General features: G+C 37.4%; 1 protein-coding gene and 1 long non-coding RNA gene across 2 annotated transcripts in view; both read left to right on the forward strand.

Moving 5' to 3' along the window:
- ccdc102a (coiled-coil domain containing 102A) overlaps positions 1 to 11,380 on the forward strand; it is a 112,457-nt gene extending 101,077 nt beyond the window's left edge. Inside the window, 1 exon segment of the mRNA NM_205552.1 lies at positions 10,042 to 11,380. Within this exon segment, the coding sequence (NP_991115.1) occupies positions 10,042 to 10,183 (142 nt within the window). The 3' untranslated portion in view covers positions 10,184 to 11,380.
- An 883-nt stretch (positions 11,381 to 12,263) lies between these two features.
- On the forward strand, positions 12,264 to 15,360 carry LOC141375375 (uncharacterized). The gene is made up of 2 exons (XR_012383320.1): positions 12,264 to 12,421; positions 14,768 to 15,360. It is a non-coding gene; the product is annotated as an uncharacterized lncRNA (long non-coding RNA).
- Positions 15,361 to 17,115: the final 1,755 nt, after the last annotated feature.

Below are 17,115 nucleotides of genomic sequence, written 5' to 3' on the forward strand. Positions count from 1 at the left end.
GCGATCTCAGATCAGTTTATCCAGACATTCTAATCTGATTCGCGAACTCGTTTGAAGAACCAAATTAGCGAGAGATCAGTTATCAAGATTAAAAGATCCGGGATCTGCCAAATAATCTTAGATAATTTAAGCGAGGTACGAAGAACAGACCCCAGAAGTGAGTCTGACGATCGAGCCTAAACGCTTATTTAAATCGTGTTCTAAATAAAAGCAACTTCACATGATAGAAGGAATATTTTCCATATTAAAAGGAGTTTTTGTTCTACCCGACACCTTAAATTGGTATATCAGAAATGGCTTCTATTTCTTGCAGTTGAACAACAGAAAACTGACAATGATCACCTTAGGTAAACCTTATGTGCTTTATTCAGTGTTAAATGGTAACAATGTGAGTTTGATTGCTATTTTACATGACATTTTTTGCTATACTTATGAAAGCAGCAGCAGATAGTTCACCTCAGATCTTGAAAATAGAACTTTAGAACTACGATTCAAAACCAACACATATCATCTCACCTTACTTTTCAGATAAACAGGGTTCACTTGGAATGTTTCTTAAATATCTGTAAACATATTATGGTATTGTTTTTATTATATTAAGAGTCAAATACTTATATACAGCACCTTTAATCTTCAGGATTTTGAGCACATCCCAACCCTAAATATTAGCAGCTACATTAACTCTGTTTGCTCAAACACTTGGAAGCACTCTATTGGGTGTGGGGAAGTTGGTTCAATATACCTCTATGCATTACCATGAAAGGGAAGGAGTTGAAGAAAGGATGCAGGAACAATCGGCCGGCCCCTTTGAGAGGTGGGCCAGGGTTCAGCATGATTTCGGAAGAGCGGAGCAGGCCACGGGTGGAGAGGGTGACAGATGGAGCCCAGCGCTTGTCCAAGTTGTCATGGAGACGGAGGACGGTCTAGAGGCTGATTTGGAGTAAGAGTGACAGGAGAAGGCTGGAAATGACAGCATTAAGGAGCTGATAGTGCTTCGGTTGTTGAGATGATGTGGAGTTCACTCCCATATCTGATGCCACAGGAAGTTCAGAGTTGCATCTTTTTTTTCCATGCTGGCTGTGACTCAGCCCAATTTCAGCCCTGCAGCAAGAGGACCATAAACAGCGCTATCTGCTGTGGACACGCAAAGGAGGATCAGATCTCCTGATCCTACAGGGTGAAGCTGCTCAGCGTCCTGCTCGCAGCGGCTCTGTCTGTCTGTTAGTCTCGCAGCGTGAGGCGGCAGCTCTGCTCAGCCCACCGGCAGCACCATTTGGCACCCCCACCGTGCCTATTTGCTTCTTTCTTCATCGGAAAGCTGTGAACTCAGAGTCTCTCATCTCTGTTTCACACTTAGCTGCTTGTTGTTGTTCTCAGTCCTCGCTGTTGTCCTCTCGGCTGACGTCCCTGTTCATATTCTCTCTTTATTCATGTCTCTCTCTCCTTTGCCTCTACAGAGACCAGATGGTAATTGACTGAATGTGCTTCAGTCTATAATCATAAAGTTGGTGTGTAAATCAATATATGAGGGCAGGCAATGCTCCTAGCTGGGAGTGGAGAAGCCTGCCAGATCTGCACCATATGCATTTAGCTCTTCTGTAGTTCTGCATACTGTATATGTTGACTATAAATGGGTTGCGTGCTAGATGAGAAGTACAGTAACTCGACACGTCCTGACACATCAAGCTGACGTCAAAGGGCTTTGTTTGTGTTGTTGTTACCTCACGTTGGCTGCATCTTGGCTGAAAAGCTGCACTTAAACGCACTAAAAGCACTGCAGGCGACTGGAAACTAGCACCCTGTGGCATATAAGGAAATAATTATTTGTATCAGCAGTTCAATAGCAGTATCAATAGGTTATTTTCTTCATTCAAAGCATGTAACTGGAAGTAGGTCTGCAGATATAAAGACTGTAAACAAAGCCAGGCTTGCATTCTGTTTTGAAAATTGGTTATCTCCAGCTGGCTCATGTTGTAATGAAAACATTTGCATATTGAAATGTTCAGATAAGATGACATAACATTAGAACAGCTTTCTGTGTCTGCGGCATCTTGATTTCTTAACTACAAATGAATCTATATACTCTTAAGAAAAAATGGCAAAAGATCAACCCGAGCAAACATGTAAGACGCACACTTTTGAGGGCAGACATGAACAAATGTGTGCTAGATTCAGAATTAGTGAGTCTAAGGCCCCATCCCAATTCTACTCCTTGGCCCTTCCTGAAGGTAGGGGGGAAGGGCTAGATAGCCCTTGAAACGAAGATTTTCAAGGACCACAAGAAAATTTCCCAGAAAATTTTGCTATCTATAATCCATAATAATAACTCCTGTATAGCAGTCCCACAACATTCTGACACTTGATGACACTCGAATACCCTGTCAGAAAACTCTAGTGGCTGGGAATGAGCTTTTACAGTGTGTGGTATAACGTTAATGCTGTTTTCTTGTGTCTACATAGATGAATATGGCCTCAGTGTAAATACACAGTACAGTTACAATCTTATTTCCGCATTATATTGTTATGATAAAATGTCATTACCTTCGGTTATTTCCTGAAGATAATTACCAAAAAATAATGCAACTTTTACAATTACAGCAGTCGCGATCGTCTGATCTCATGTGAAGGAAGAGATTGTGATGACGTTATGATGTGTGCAGGTGCTGTAGTGCTGTCCCATTTCTTAGGGGTAACATTTAAATCCTTTTCCTTTCACACTCTGTTTCAAGGGCCAAGGAGAAGGGGAAGGGGTACAAAAATACAATTGGAATTGGACTCAAGTCTAGGTTGACTCATTTATATTTATAAACGGAAGATGTACCACTAAGATGTCACCACTGTCATGTCTCCTTTGCCATGTTATTACAATGTAAATTTTTAAACTGAGAGTAGACTAATTTACTAATGCGTATTTTTCTATTTTTTTGTCATGAGATAATGTATGAGATCGTGTGATCCGGAAGTGTATAAAAAGAGATGAATACTGTCTGATAAAGAGCCGGTGTGCTCAAAACGTTACACACTTTGTGTTAGCATTTTTAATACAAAAAATTGGTCTTTTTTGGAGCTTTAGTGTTGCCGCATTTTTAGATCTATATTTGCACTTTTGGGTGTTTGGCTAAGCACCTAAAAGTTAGATTGATTTGTGTGCTTTTGTGCATTTTTTTCCAAATATCGATAAACCCAACATTTCGTTTTTAGGGTTAATTCCGTAAATTTCGTAAATGTAAGGAGACTTTTTAACACAGTGGTTGGGTTTGTTTGACCCAAAGTTGGGTTACAACAACCACAGATTTTCACAGTTTATGTCTCACCACTTGAAATTTCAATATAATCTCAGTATACGCCGGCAACAAGCTCTCTGCAACTCTTATATGCTCACTCACTAAAGCTAAGTAGGGCTGCCTAGTTTCTCCCATCAGGTTGTTGCTGGAAGAAGTGTTAGTGGTGTGTGTCTTGGGCAATATGGCTGCTGTCGTGTCATCCAGGTGGATGCTGCACACTGGTAGTAGATAAGGAGGTCCCCCCCACCAAATGTGTAAAGCACTTTGAGTGTCCAGAAAAGTGCCATCTAAATGTAAGGAATTATTATTATAATCGCCTTACGCTTTCTACATCAAAATGTCCCATAATAAAGTTCTACAGTGTAAACCCACAAATCCTACATACCATAGGAAAATGTTTACTAACAGATATTTGTTTACAATGTAGGACTCAAGTCGCTCTTTAAAAATCCAATAAAATAATGTTGATTTCTCACCCTCATGTTAATGATCTTGTGTATATATACAGCATGTTTTCTACCTGAAACATGAAGAATTTAAACGCAGCCTTAACAGGAGATGAGGGTTTAGCAGCTTTTGTTCACAGCATGGAGGTCATGAGAGTGATACTGATAAAAGTGTGTTGTTTTGTGGTGTGGTTTACTTGTGTTTGTTTGTATTGTGTTAATTCTCTGCAAAGCACTTTGTAGGCCTGATAGCTTGAAAGCTCTGAGGAATGTGCCAGATACGGTTCTGCATGGGGGAATGAACTACACAAAGACGGAGGCATGGTGAGGGGGCTTTGCGTGAGATAGATCTGATCTGGAAAGCTGATGGTATGGATCTGTGCCTCTTTAATGTCGCTCGCCAGTTGCGTTCTTATCGGAGTTTCCAGACATTAAAAGGCAAGCACTTAAAGCACACCTCCACTGAGTGACAGGCAACTCATCAGCTTTGTGTGGCGAAGAGAACTGGAGAGAGAAAGAGAGGATTGCTGCATTATTTTGTATGGGGGTGTGGACGAGGGGGATATATTAATAAATATATCGGAACAAAGGATAATGAAAATGTCTTTGGTGTAGAATGGGATTATCATGCATGTGATGTTGGTGTCGTGATTTCACGGTTGCTTTGTCTGACTGACGTGTTCTTTATTGTACATGTCTCTATGCCAGTAACGCTGGGGTGGAACAATTACATTGCTGCTTTCCCATTGGTCACATTGGTTTTTCCATTGGTTTGGCAGCGCTGATGTCAATTCCGCACCCTAAACAATGGTGTAATGTTTTACATCAAACAAAGGATAGATAATATCATGCCTGAGGGTCTGAGTTTATTCTTTGCATCCATGATCACATTGAAGAATAAAAGGTTAGCAGAGTTGCTGATCAGAAATCAGTCCTGTAAATGGGTTGTTGACTTGAAATGTCAAGCTGAAAAAATCCAGTGGTTTTGCTTAGATTGTTTATATACAGTAAAGCTATGAAAAAAAACACTTTAAAATCTCAGTTTTGCTTGGATTTATCATACATACAGTAGCTATGTGTCTGAGAGTAAAACGTAATTTAGATTTTATTCTCTAAGCTAGGGATGATGCAGCTTTTACGGTGGCCGAGAGATCTTAACATGCTCCAATTTAAGAAAACATGCAATTACAAAATACACCGCAAATTAAGAAAATATCTTCATCCATTTGAAAGCACACATACTGCAAGTCCTCACAACACCAACACATTTTAAAAAACGTGCTGCATTTTTACACAATGCAAACAAATTAAGAAAACGTGCTGCATTATCTCACAAGACAAACAATTTACGAAAACATAATGCATTTTTGTCACAACACTTTGAAATAGCACGGAACTCAACGAAAATGTTTCAAGGAGGCGCGTGGCCAACCTGGCTATTTAGGTTATCGTTATTTAGGCTAATAAATACAAAAGATCCGTCACTTTTATATGTCCACTTGAAACATTCCCATTGTTTTTTGTTCTTTTTGTAAGTGCTGTGAGAAAATGCAGCGCGTTTTCATAAATTGTTTGTGTTGTGAGAAAATACAGCGCATTTTATTAATTTGTTTACATTGTGTAAAAGTTCAAATTTTTTTATGTGTATGTGTTAGGATTTGCCACATGCGCGCTTTAAATCCGATGTAAATCTTCCCTCATATTGCTTGCGTTTTTTGTAATTGCACGCATTTTCTTAAATTGCAGCATGTTGCGCTTTCTCAGCCACTGTAGTTGCCTTTATTTTAGGGAGAGAAATTAATCAATGAATGATTACATGTGTAAATCCATGTGAAGGAATTGGAGCTACTTGAGCTGTGGATTTCCTGGAAAAAGTTCAAATGTTTTTCATTCAATCAGAAAAAGCATTAAACAGTCTTCTAGTAAAACACTAGTTATTAAGTAATTTATTTACAGTATTTTTATCTTTAAAATTTGTCCTAAACTAAAACCATAATCATAAATGACACAAACAATTTTATGTGATTGTACAGGTAAATGTTTAAAGGTGATTGATAGATTGCATTTATCAGGGTATCTGCTAAGTCTTTAAAATGTCTTAATGTCTTAAATAAAAAAAATAATAAAAATAAAAAATGTAGGCCTAAAGTCTTAAATTCACTCAGTATTGGGTTGTAGGTCTTCATTTTCCTGACCATGTAAAGCTACCCAATCAGGCCAACACCGATTCAATCAAACATTCCATCTCAATAAAAGTTTTAGCAAAATTGTATTTATTTTCTCTATTTACCAATATAGCTTGATTTATCTTCCTTACAACATTTGTTTTTAATGTTTTTTTAATGTTAAAAGTATCTTGGCCATTAGAACTAAATCGTGGAAGTCTGAAATTTCATTCATAATAGTCTTAAAAAGGTCTTAAATTTGACACGATGAAACCTGTAGGAACCTCATTTATATAATATGGTAAATTGTTTTCTGATATTTTAATAGTGTAGCTACAAGTAGCTTGGGTAAGTGCAAAGTTTCTCTAGAAACAGTTGAACAGGTCCATTTCCAAGCCTAGGAATTGGCCCTAATGTGATAAGATTTTGGAAGAGATTTTTAGGAGTAATAAGCTCTCTGGAAGGCTTGTGAATATTAAGGCTCTCTTTTACAACCATACCTCAGTCTGTTGCCTCATTACAAACATGTGGCAAATTTCACAATGTACATGTTAAACTAACTAACTATACATTTAAACAGACTTCATGCCTCTTTGGGGTGGCACTGAATATATTTGTAATCTGTATGTCTCACATACTGATGAGGTGTGAACAATGTGTGCTTCACTGCTCTTTTAGTCAAAGTCTTTCCTGTTTTAAAAATAAGAGTTCCGCTTGCATAATAATTGTAATACAAGCTTAGATAAGCTTTAAAATAATTTACAACAATGATCATTCCACCACCCTATTTATAAGTTTTTAAGCAAGCAAACAAGTTAGCATGTTATTTTCAAGCAAGGATCTCTATAGTAAACTTTGTGTCCAATCAAACGCAGCCCTGGGATGTGCATATTGATGACGCAGTGTGGATCGTCAGAGTCTTGTGTTCAGATTGGCCTGTTTTTCCCCAACAGAATTTACATGAGCGTGAGGAAACAATTGTGTTTAAGGTTTACAGTATGTCATTTCCATGTACTGAACTCTTATAATTCAGCTATCCCCAGGTGTATCCAGATTTCCATTCTATGGCACCTTTAAATTATGATGTCCTTGTTGTTTGTCTGCCACCTTAATGCTAAAATGCTAAAATATTCATGGTCTGCCAGATAAAGCCTGAAGACCATGAGTCACTGTGTGGGCTAGAATCCATTTGGTTTCAGTGTTTGTGTGTGTGCCTCTGTATTTATGATCTAGTGTAAATTGTAGCCCTGTTAAGCTTTGGACTCAAAAAGCTTTTAGCCTCTGTGAGTGAGCTGCTGTGGTCAAAACAGTATAATGTGTAATTTAGCAGTGTTTAGTGTTTCCTGACAGCAGGTCCCTCTTCTGTGGAGGATCCTGGGCCCTCATGTGCACTTATTTGCCCCGAGAGGCAAGACTCTTTTCATCTGTTCAGTTATACAAACAGTAACACTATAGTGAGTCATCAGCCGTTCAAAGACAAGAGGATGATTTTTATTCTCACCCTGCATTTCTAACATCGTCCTCTTGGTCGTTTTATGTAGTTTGTGTGTTGTTTGGATTGTTTTACCTTGCCTGTTTACCCCGCCAGCATTTCAGAGGCCAGGAAGTGTTTCCTGATGAGCCACAAGGCCATTATTTTCTTACTGTTACATCACTAAAACAAATACAGAACTTGAAAAGAAAAAAAGACAAAACGGTCAGTGCAGAAAAGGATGTAATGTAAAGGAAGGGATGAAAAAAATGAAAGGATAGAGAGAGCTTTGGGTGATGAGTTGTACTGTATGCTCCATTTATAATGCTCAAATATTCAGATATCATATGAATCATCATAAAACAAAGATTCAATGCATTCATTTGACCACTGGTTGCTCTTTTTTTTCACATATTTCACAGGCTCCTTTTCCATATTACATTTCTAAATGTTGCAGGTGTTGATTTTGTGATTGAAGATTTGACCATCAAGTTGCTTTGCCACAGTTTATTTATCTCTTAGCATTAATGCTATTTACCTTTGATCATTTATTCATTCATTCACTTTCTTTTCGGCTTATTCCCTTTATTAATCTGGGGTCGCCACAGCGAAATGTAAAAATGAACTGTTACTTCGATTCCTTTGATTGTTGTACATTTTTGTTTACTTATTGCATATACTTGCAAAGACTTTTATTGTGTATTATTCCATGCCAAATTTACCTAATTAATTATAATAATTATAATTCCTTTCATTTATGTAGCGCTATTCTGGAAACTCGGAGTGCTTTACACATTGGCGGAAATCTCCTCATCCACCACCAGTGTGCTGCATCCACCTAGATGATGCGATAGCAATCGTATTGTGCCAGTCCGCACCCCACACACACTCCTATCAAGAGCCTGACCGGGCGCCCTGCTTCGCTTTAGTGGACGACCATGTGAGAGTGGCATAGAGCTAGCTACCAGCTGAATAACCCTAATTATGCATTATTGCTATAACCCCCAAACTCTAAGCACATTTTGTTAATACGCTTTATTAAATGTATGGTTGGACTGTAAAGTATTGGACAAAATACAAAATAAATACAACCATACAAATACAATAATTTAACAAATACAAAACAAATACAATTTTAGGTGTACATTAGTTTTTCTGAATTGTTCCTATTGTAGTAGATGCTGTAAAGGTACATTCAACACCATGAAACTAGGCTTTTTAAACTATTCATCAGCTACTCTGCATTGCCTTATCATTGACGAAGTTTCTCTTTCTTTTTTTGAACCATCTATTTTACCAAATGAGATCATTCACATTGCTGCGGTGGCATATTCTGGTTTAAAATTGCAGTGTATTGCTCTTCGCCAAAATCATCATCATCATCATCATCATTATTTTTCTGTATAAAATAAACATAAAAATTAGTTTTTCAGTGTTTCACAGTTTTTTTTATTTTACTTTGACCTGTTTTTCACAGTATATGTTATAATCTGTATTTGTTAACTTTAGCCCCTTCAGACCTGAATTATGTTCTAAGTTTAAGAAAAACATAAAAGTACATTTTCTCAGTTATTAAGGCTTTCATAAATCAGACTAAATGAAGATAATTTAAATGTCAACATTCTTTAATATTCTTCTATATTACTTTTTTGTACATTTCAGTGAACATCTGAGCAAAACACAGGAGTACTTCAAAAAACAAGTATAGCAACATGAAATTAATGAATACAAATTGTTGATCTTTACTTAAAGTTTCTTCTGAACATTACAAACTTGAAAATTATAAAATTTAACTTCAATAACTTGAATACATTTTTACTTTGGTTTATAGACTGTATATTATTAGAACTCACTGTCCATTACATATAAAGAGCAGGCATATTTTCAAGAAATCCTGGTTTAAAGCTTGCAACTCTACAATAGGTTTTTAAAAATTTAATAGTCAAATGCAGTCCTCCTTTTGAAAAATTGTCAAACATGTCAATAAATGTGAATAAAACCACTGAAAATGTTGCTTACTCTGTGTTCGGAACAAAGTGCTGCCATCTCTTCAGCATAGTGGATATTTTTTAAATTAGAACAAGCAGAGCCTTATTGCCATTTGATTGGATGACAAATGTCTGATGTCATGGACAACAGGCTTTAAATTAGGGTAAAAACTACAGAAACAAGCAAAAAAGCATGATCTGACATGTGATGTCAATTGTAATGGCTGCAGGATCTTTATTTTTGAATAATTTTATTATCGGTGGTGCAGTGGGTAGCATTGTTGCCTTACAGCAAGAAGGTCGCTGGTTCGAGTCTCGGCTGGGTCAGTTGGTATTTCTGTGTGGAGTTTGCATGTTCTCCCCGTGTTCGTGTGGATTTCCTTCGGGTGCTCCAGTTTCCCCCATAAGTCCAACAAAATGCGCTATAGGTGAATTGGGTAAGCTAAATTATCCATAGTGTATGTATGTGATTGAGTGTATCGATGTTTCCCAGTGATAGGTTGCAGCTGGAAGGGCATCCACTGTGTAAAAAAATATGCTGGTTAAGTTGGCGGTTCATTCCGCTGTGGTGACCTTTGATTAATAAAGGAACTAAGCCGAAAAAAATGAGTGAATGAATGAGTTTTATCATCATCCGTTTTAAAATAATCAATTATTTATAACAAAAAATGTTTAAATTGTTTTTAGGCTAAGGCGTCAGCAGAACCCTGGCCTCTTTGGCAAAATGAGGACATCAGCTTCATCACGTTTTGGCCCTGAAGATGCAGACGGCCCTCCTAGCGACCCTGATGAAGATGAGGAAGAAGAACTGCAGCTCCAAATCCCCTGAACCCTTCACTGCAGACCTGGGAATGACTGAAGACTCACCGATCTCACTCGAGCATTTCACCTTCCCCTTCATTTCATCTCTCAGCGAAATCTAGAAGAGGACTTCACGACCCTCAGCAGACAGATAAACACAATCCTTTTTCAGTAGCCTATAATAAATGTGTGCCAGGGCCAAAGTACTGTCTGAAGCCTAAGAAAAACATTGCTGGTTCTAGTCCAAGTTGGCACATAGGTTATTGATAGACAAATATCAGACCCATTTATTTGACTTTTGAGGGTCCATTTGAAGCCTAGTGATTCCTATTATTCACATAAGCAGACACATGTGCTGGCACACATTGTAAACGCATTAGAGCGTCCTCAAACTTTCAGACATCAAAACCATCTTGAAACATTACATTTCATTTTAATCCCCCATCTGACCTCTAAAAGAAGCTGTTTATTCACACAGTTCTTCTTCATCAACCGTTTACATGCTCATTTCCCAACTTTATTCCTCATCACCTGGATTTTGATTTATTCTTGTCACCCATTCATTTCCACCGTTCCCATTTTACTCTTCCTATTCATTTTGATTTTCTATTTAATCTTTCGCCAGCCCTCCCACCCACCCCCATCCCTCAACAGCAACTCTCACATCAATATTCAAAACAACCCATTCAGAACATGATGATTATGTTCCTTGTGTCTGGGGAACATTTCATTTCTGCTGTGTTGTTACTGAAGAGGCAGGCGAGCGCTTTGGTTTTTGTTCTCGCCAGTATTCCTGCGTTAGTTGTCCCAAAGTTTTTTCTTGGTGACTATATTAATGTGTTTCGGTCTTGTTTTATATAGGAAGGAAGGGAGGGGGTGGGGGATCGTGGGTAGTTTGTAAACGAGTCTGTTGGATTCTTCTTAAATACATACAAGCATAATTGCTTCGCCCTTTTGCGTTCAACCTATAGAAAGGTGGCTGGTGCATGAGGGAATGTTTTAACAAATGGTCTGTTGATTTTAAAGAGATTTTTAAGCAATATAATACTGTATACGTCTGCAATGGGGACCAATCTTGACTCATCTTTTACTTGGACATTTGTATGGTCATATTAAAGTATTTATCAGATGTTTGTTTTTTACCTAAGTGGCCTGTATTGCAGTATTTTGTATTTGTTTGTGTTTGTATTTTATCTCTATAAATGTTAAATGTATATACAGTAAATACTGGCTGCGTAACCTTTATTTCCTGTCAGAGAGGTGGGATAGCGTTCACACTCTGTGCCAGCTTGTCCAACAGACAATACAAGTGATCACCTGGGGCCCTGTATTTAGTGAAGGGCCCCGTGGATACTTCCTTTCTTTATTTACTGTGACCATTTCTCAGTATGAGTAGTTGTTGCTGAAGTACTGTTGCTATTCTGAGTTCATTTCTTGCCAAGTAGTTTCAATTGCTGAATGTGTTCCTGCGCTGACCATGAGGTGACTTGTGTGAACCTGCAACAGACAGGATTCTGAATGCATTTCAAACAAACCAGCGAAAGTCAACAGAAAACCCTCGAAATGTATTACATTTGTATTTAGTAATTTAGTAGACACTTTTTTTCAGAGCGACTTAAAATTGAGAAGACATTCAGCAATTCAACAAGAAGAGGCAATACATTCAAAAAGTGCTAATTATACAAAGGTTTGTGTTCAGAAAATTAAGTACTAAAGTAACTAGGGGGAGTGTTTTTTTATATATAGAGAGAAGAGTGTTTCTACAGGTGGTTTGTCAGGCTCACTCATCTGTGTGAAGCACATTTCATAAATACACAATGTTTATATGTATATACAACCGTTTTGTCTGGTTCTCTAATATGATTGGCTGATAGCTGTGCGATAATCTGCAATAACAGCACTTGTATAGCCTCCTCGCCCTCCTGTGTTACTCCGCCTACATAGTGACAGCAGATCAATAAACTAACCACAGTTTAAATACTTGCAGCTGTTGGACACAAAATATACCTTTAATGCTTTTTGAGGCAAGAATATCGTTGTTCAGATTGCAACTGTGCAGTTTATTTGTAAGGACATAGTGGCTATTTTAAATATTTATCATTTTGTAGATGCAGCGCGTTGGAGTCCATCAGCCTGTCATACCAAGCAGAGCAAAGACGGTTGATGCTCTGCCACAAGATGGCGGCAGAGACAGCTTAATAAGTCCATAGAGAAAAAAACCTCAGCGTAATTTCCAGCTACAGCATATTAGATCATTATATAACAGGTAAGTGACATTCTAAGTCGATCTGTCTCTTTTGTATGTTGTATTGCTGTATCTATACCATAGTTATCTATTCGTGTTTGTTTTGCTTTTTTGCGTTTTCAGGGTTGATTATTGTTAGGGATGTAACAATTCACCATGAGTCGGTTGAAAATCGATTCAAGTATGTGACTATTCAAACCGGTTGAAATGTTAAATGAATCATGATACAAGTTTTGAACAGAGGGGGTGCTGTGATTACAGGCACAATCTTGCTTTACCTGTGCATCTGCGGCGAGCAAGACGTGAGGCGGCAGAGTAAAATGACAGCGTGCACCAGACAAACTGTGTGCAAAAAGACTTTTATATAAACTGAAACAGAACAATGAATATGATGCAAATAAACCATCAGCACAGTTGAAAACTACTGTTACAGACGTCTATATGCAAAAAAAAAAAAAAAAAAAAAAAAAACTATTAATAGGCCAAACCACGCATACCAAATAATTTGCTACTCTACTTGTTCTGACAGTGTTTGTCAGACTGAAAGAGAAAGGGGTTCTGTTACAGAAGCAAGTATTAGGTTATTTTACCCTCTCTTTTTCAAATTAGTTTATGCATATTTTAATTATTATAAATTATATATTTAAACCAGCCTGATCTCACAAAGAAACATAAGTATTTTATGTTTTGTCAATTTAGTGGCTAATTCGTCGTAGAATTTTAAAAAAGAGACTTGGCACCCAACCCCACCCCTAACACCAAACATCATTGGGTGATAAGCAAATCATACTAAATTGTGCAAATTAGATCGTACGAATTCATACGAATTACCCACTAAATCAAAAAGTTACAAATTGCTGTGAGATTGCAATGATTTAAACATGTTAAAGATTATCTCTTCTTAAATGCATCACACTAATAGTTATACTAATTAATTATACAAGTAATATTAATTATTCACCTTCATAATCATGTTTAACTTCTGTCTCTATCCTACAATATAATAAGTAATTCAGTAAATCAGTTGTTTTTATGCCAGTGGATATCCCCTGGAGCAGAGGGCCTATTGACCACTTCTGTACACACTGCTCTCTGGTTTAGGAAAGGCTTGCCTCTCAACACCAGCCATCTCTGTCCACAGTGAAAGAGTTTTTTCATCAGCAGGGAACATAGTAAAGGTACAAAGCCCTCAGCTTATGCCAGAATACATAGATAAGCTGATATTTCTTTTTACAAATGTAAAATTTCAGCACAGTCACAGCTTAAGTTTGTTCATATTAATGAGTCTTCTTTAGTTTGTATTTTTTATGGAATTTGTTTTTAAATAGTAATTTAGTTATAGCAGAAAATATATTATATTTTTGCAAAAATGCGCAGCATACAGGGCAAAATTAAATGGCTCTTCACCTTAAATTTGTTTTAGATCATTTTGTTAAAAAACCGTGACTGAATTGTAAATCATGAGAACTGAATCGTAAATCATATTGAATCGTGAGTCAGATGAATCATTACATCCCTAATTATTGTCATATCCTCATTGCAACAAAGAAATACTGGGAAATGTCTCTAGACTGATGGCGTTTTACATTGTTCAGCCTTAAAATCTTAAAATGTGAGCAAAATCAGCTGTTTTGTCATCACTTTAGATATTAGGCAAGAGAATCATTCAAAAAGTAGCTCTAAAGTGACATTTGTGAAGTAGCAGTGGTTTCTGCTTTTCTGACGTCAGCTATTGATGTGAATGAATGGTGGAAGAAAATAGTTCCTCTGAGAAAAAGGGTTTTTAAACTCTCCGTGTTTGATTTTCTTTCACGATTATGCCGTCAAACTGTTGTATACACGCAAGATCACACTTATGGCAGTGCCATATGGCTGAATATCATCACCGGTAGGACTCCAAGACCTGCACCCCACCAGTGCCGATATACAGCTGTAATGCCCTGCTACTCGTGTGATATTGTTCATGTAGAGTTACAGAGAAAAGAGTTTTGCCGGCAATTTTAAATTCGAATTGGCAGTTTATTTACAAAGCATGTCCGTCGGATGTAGAGTGTCAATCTAAGTTACGATGAGTTACATTCCGACCGGTTTTCTGACATGCTCAGGGGCACTCAATTTAAACCAATGCAAATAATCAGTAAAAGTTCCCACTTGGGCTGCTAATTCACTGGTATTTTTAAAGTGACAACTAAAACTTATCTCTTCCAAGATCACCTAAGCCCCTGTGAATAAAAGCAGGGCCTTTAATAGTAGGCTAATACTTTGTAAAAAAAAAAAAAAAAAAAAAAACATTAGATAAATGTTCATCATGATAAATTCTGATTAAAAAAAATTCACTGTTAGTTTATATTAATATTTTGTCTCCAGCGCTAAAGTGGAACTGAAGAGGCCGAGCGCACATGAAGAAGGAGCGGATTAGGTAACTATACAGGTTATCCCTGAGTGACTGGGTATCAATGAGATGCTGCAAGAAGCTCATTCCATATACGATTTTCTTCTTTATTTGTGGTGTAAGCACTTTGAGTTTATTACAAATCAGTGTATATATGACAAAACAAACCTTTAGAGATTAAAAGGCTTCCATTTCTCAAATTCCCAGAATGCACTGTGCTGTCTCTAGTCAGACATTTGAGCTGCAGTGCAGGCAGTAAGCGGGAGCTCCGTGCTCACCTCTCAGCCAAGAATACTCTTACGTGGGCCAGTTATTTTCAGATCAGCCACTGGATCGCATCTCTCTCTATAGGTGTTAAACGTGATTAATAATTCATTTTGTGTAGAATATATTAAATTTCAAATCCAAGGCCTGCATGTAAATGCTATTTTTATTTTGAAATGAAAATGTCACCCAAAAATATAAAGTAGGCTATAAATATGTAATTTAATTGTATTTTGTTTAGTTTTTTTAATCTAGATTTTATTGTATATTTTTTGCATATGTTTATTAAATTTTATCAAACGCACTCTCATTTGAATTATGCCTACTTACAGTATTTTGCAGTAGGCTAGGGCTTATTTTGTACTTGCCAATAATTGTAACATATTCAACATATGATTCATTTATACACTTCAATATAGAAATGGTCAATTAAAGTGGACCAAATTGTCATAATTTCGCCTTGGGCTGCCCCACAATCCTATGGGTCAGCACACTTGTTCAGTTCTCTTGGTTAGATTGGTCCAGACCAAAAACAGAAGATTAATTATACATTAACCACAGTGTTCACACTAACCGAACCTTAAAAAAAAAAACACTTATTTGACATATGTTTTGTAACACAACATACTAAACATTAAAAACAATGTGCATTTGGCTAAATATACCATAGTGTGTAAACAGAGAAAAAGCATGAAAAATTATGTCATGCAAGGAATTCTGGGAAAGTCAATGACAGTTATTCTCCATATACATTACAAGAAAGTGAATATACACTCACCGTTTTATTTGGTCATTCTCAGCCAATCATAGAAGCAACTCAATGCATGTAGACAAGGTCAAGACGATCTGCTGCAGTTCAAACTGAGCATCAGAATGGGAAAGAAAGGTGATTTAAGTAACTTTGAACGTGGCAAGGTTGTTGGTGCCGGACGGGCTGGTCTGAGTATTTCAGAAACTGATGATCTATTTTCACGCACAACCATCTCTAGAGTTTATAGAGAATGGTCCAAATAAGAGAAAATGTCCAGTGAGCAGCAGTTCTGTGGGCGCCAAATACCTTATTGATGCCAGAGGTCAGAGGAGAGTGGCCAGACTGGTTTGAGCTGATAGAAAGGAAACCATAAATCAAATAACCACTCGTTACATCCGAGCTATGCAGAAGAGCATCTCTGAACACACAACATGTTCAACCTTGTGGCAGATGAGCAGAACACACCGAGTGTCACTCCTGTCAGCTAAAAACAGGAAACTGAGGCTACAATTCACACAGGCTCACCAAAACTGGACAGTAGAAGATGGGAAAAACGTTGCCAGGTCTAATGAGTCTCAATTTCTGCAGCGACATTCGAATTGTAGAGACAGAATTTGGCATCAACAACATGAAAGCATGAATTCATCTTGCCTTGTATCTGGTTCAGGCTGGTGGATATTTTCTTGGCATGCTTTTCCCATTAGTACCAATTAAGCATTGTGTCAAGGCCACAGCCTACCTGAGTATTGTTGCTGACCATGTCCATCCCTTTATGACCACAGTGTACTCATCTTCTGATGGCTACTTCCAGCAAGATAACATGCCATATCATAAAGCTCGAATCATCTCAGACGGGTTTCTTGAACATCACAATGAGTTCACTGTACTCAAATGGCCTCCACAATCACCATATCTCAATCCAATAGAGCACCTTTGGGATGAGGTTGAACGGGAGATTAGTATCATAGAATCTCTGAGGAATATTTCCAGTACCTTGTTAAATCTAAGAAGGTTTAAGACCGTTCTGAAGGCAAAAGTGGGTCCAACTCAGTACTATTAAGGTGTACCTAATAAAGTGACCGGTGAGTGTATGCAAACCAGGTAACAGCTTTTGTACTGTAGCATTTGTAGGTTTATTTATTTATTTTTTTTACAATGTAGCAGGAACCTCTTCACAAACAAATATCCTCTGCAAGAAAATGGGCGACATGGCAGTTTTAGTTGGGGAAAAACAGGTATGCTTGTGCATTCTGTATATTTTATGGTCACATATTGTGAAATCATATTCAGTTTTTGTTGTTTGTCTCC

Source organism: Danio rerio, chromosome 7 (genome assembly GCF_049306965.1).
Source record: "Danio rerio strain Tuebingen ecotype United States chromosome 7, GRCz12tu, whole genome shotgun sequence".
Classification (NCBI taxonomy): Eukaryota; Metazoa; Chordata; class Actinopteri; order Cypriniformes; family Danionidae; genus Danio; species Danio rerio.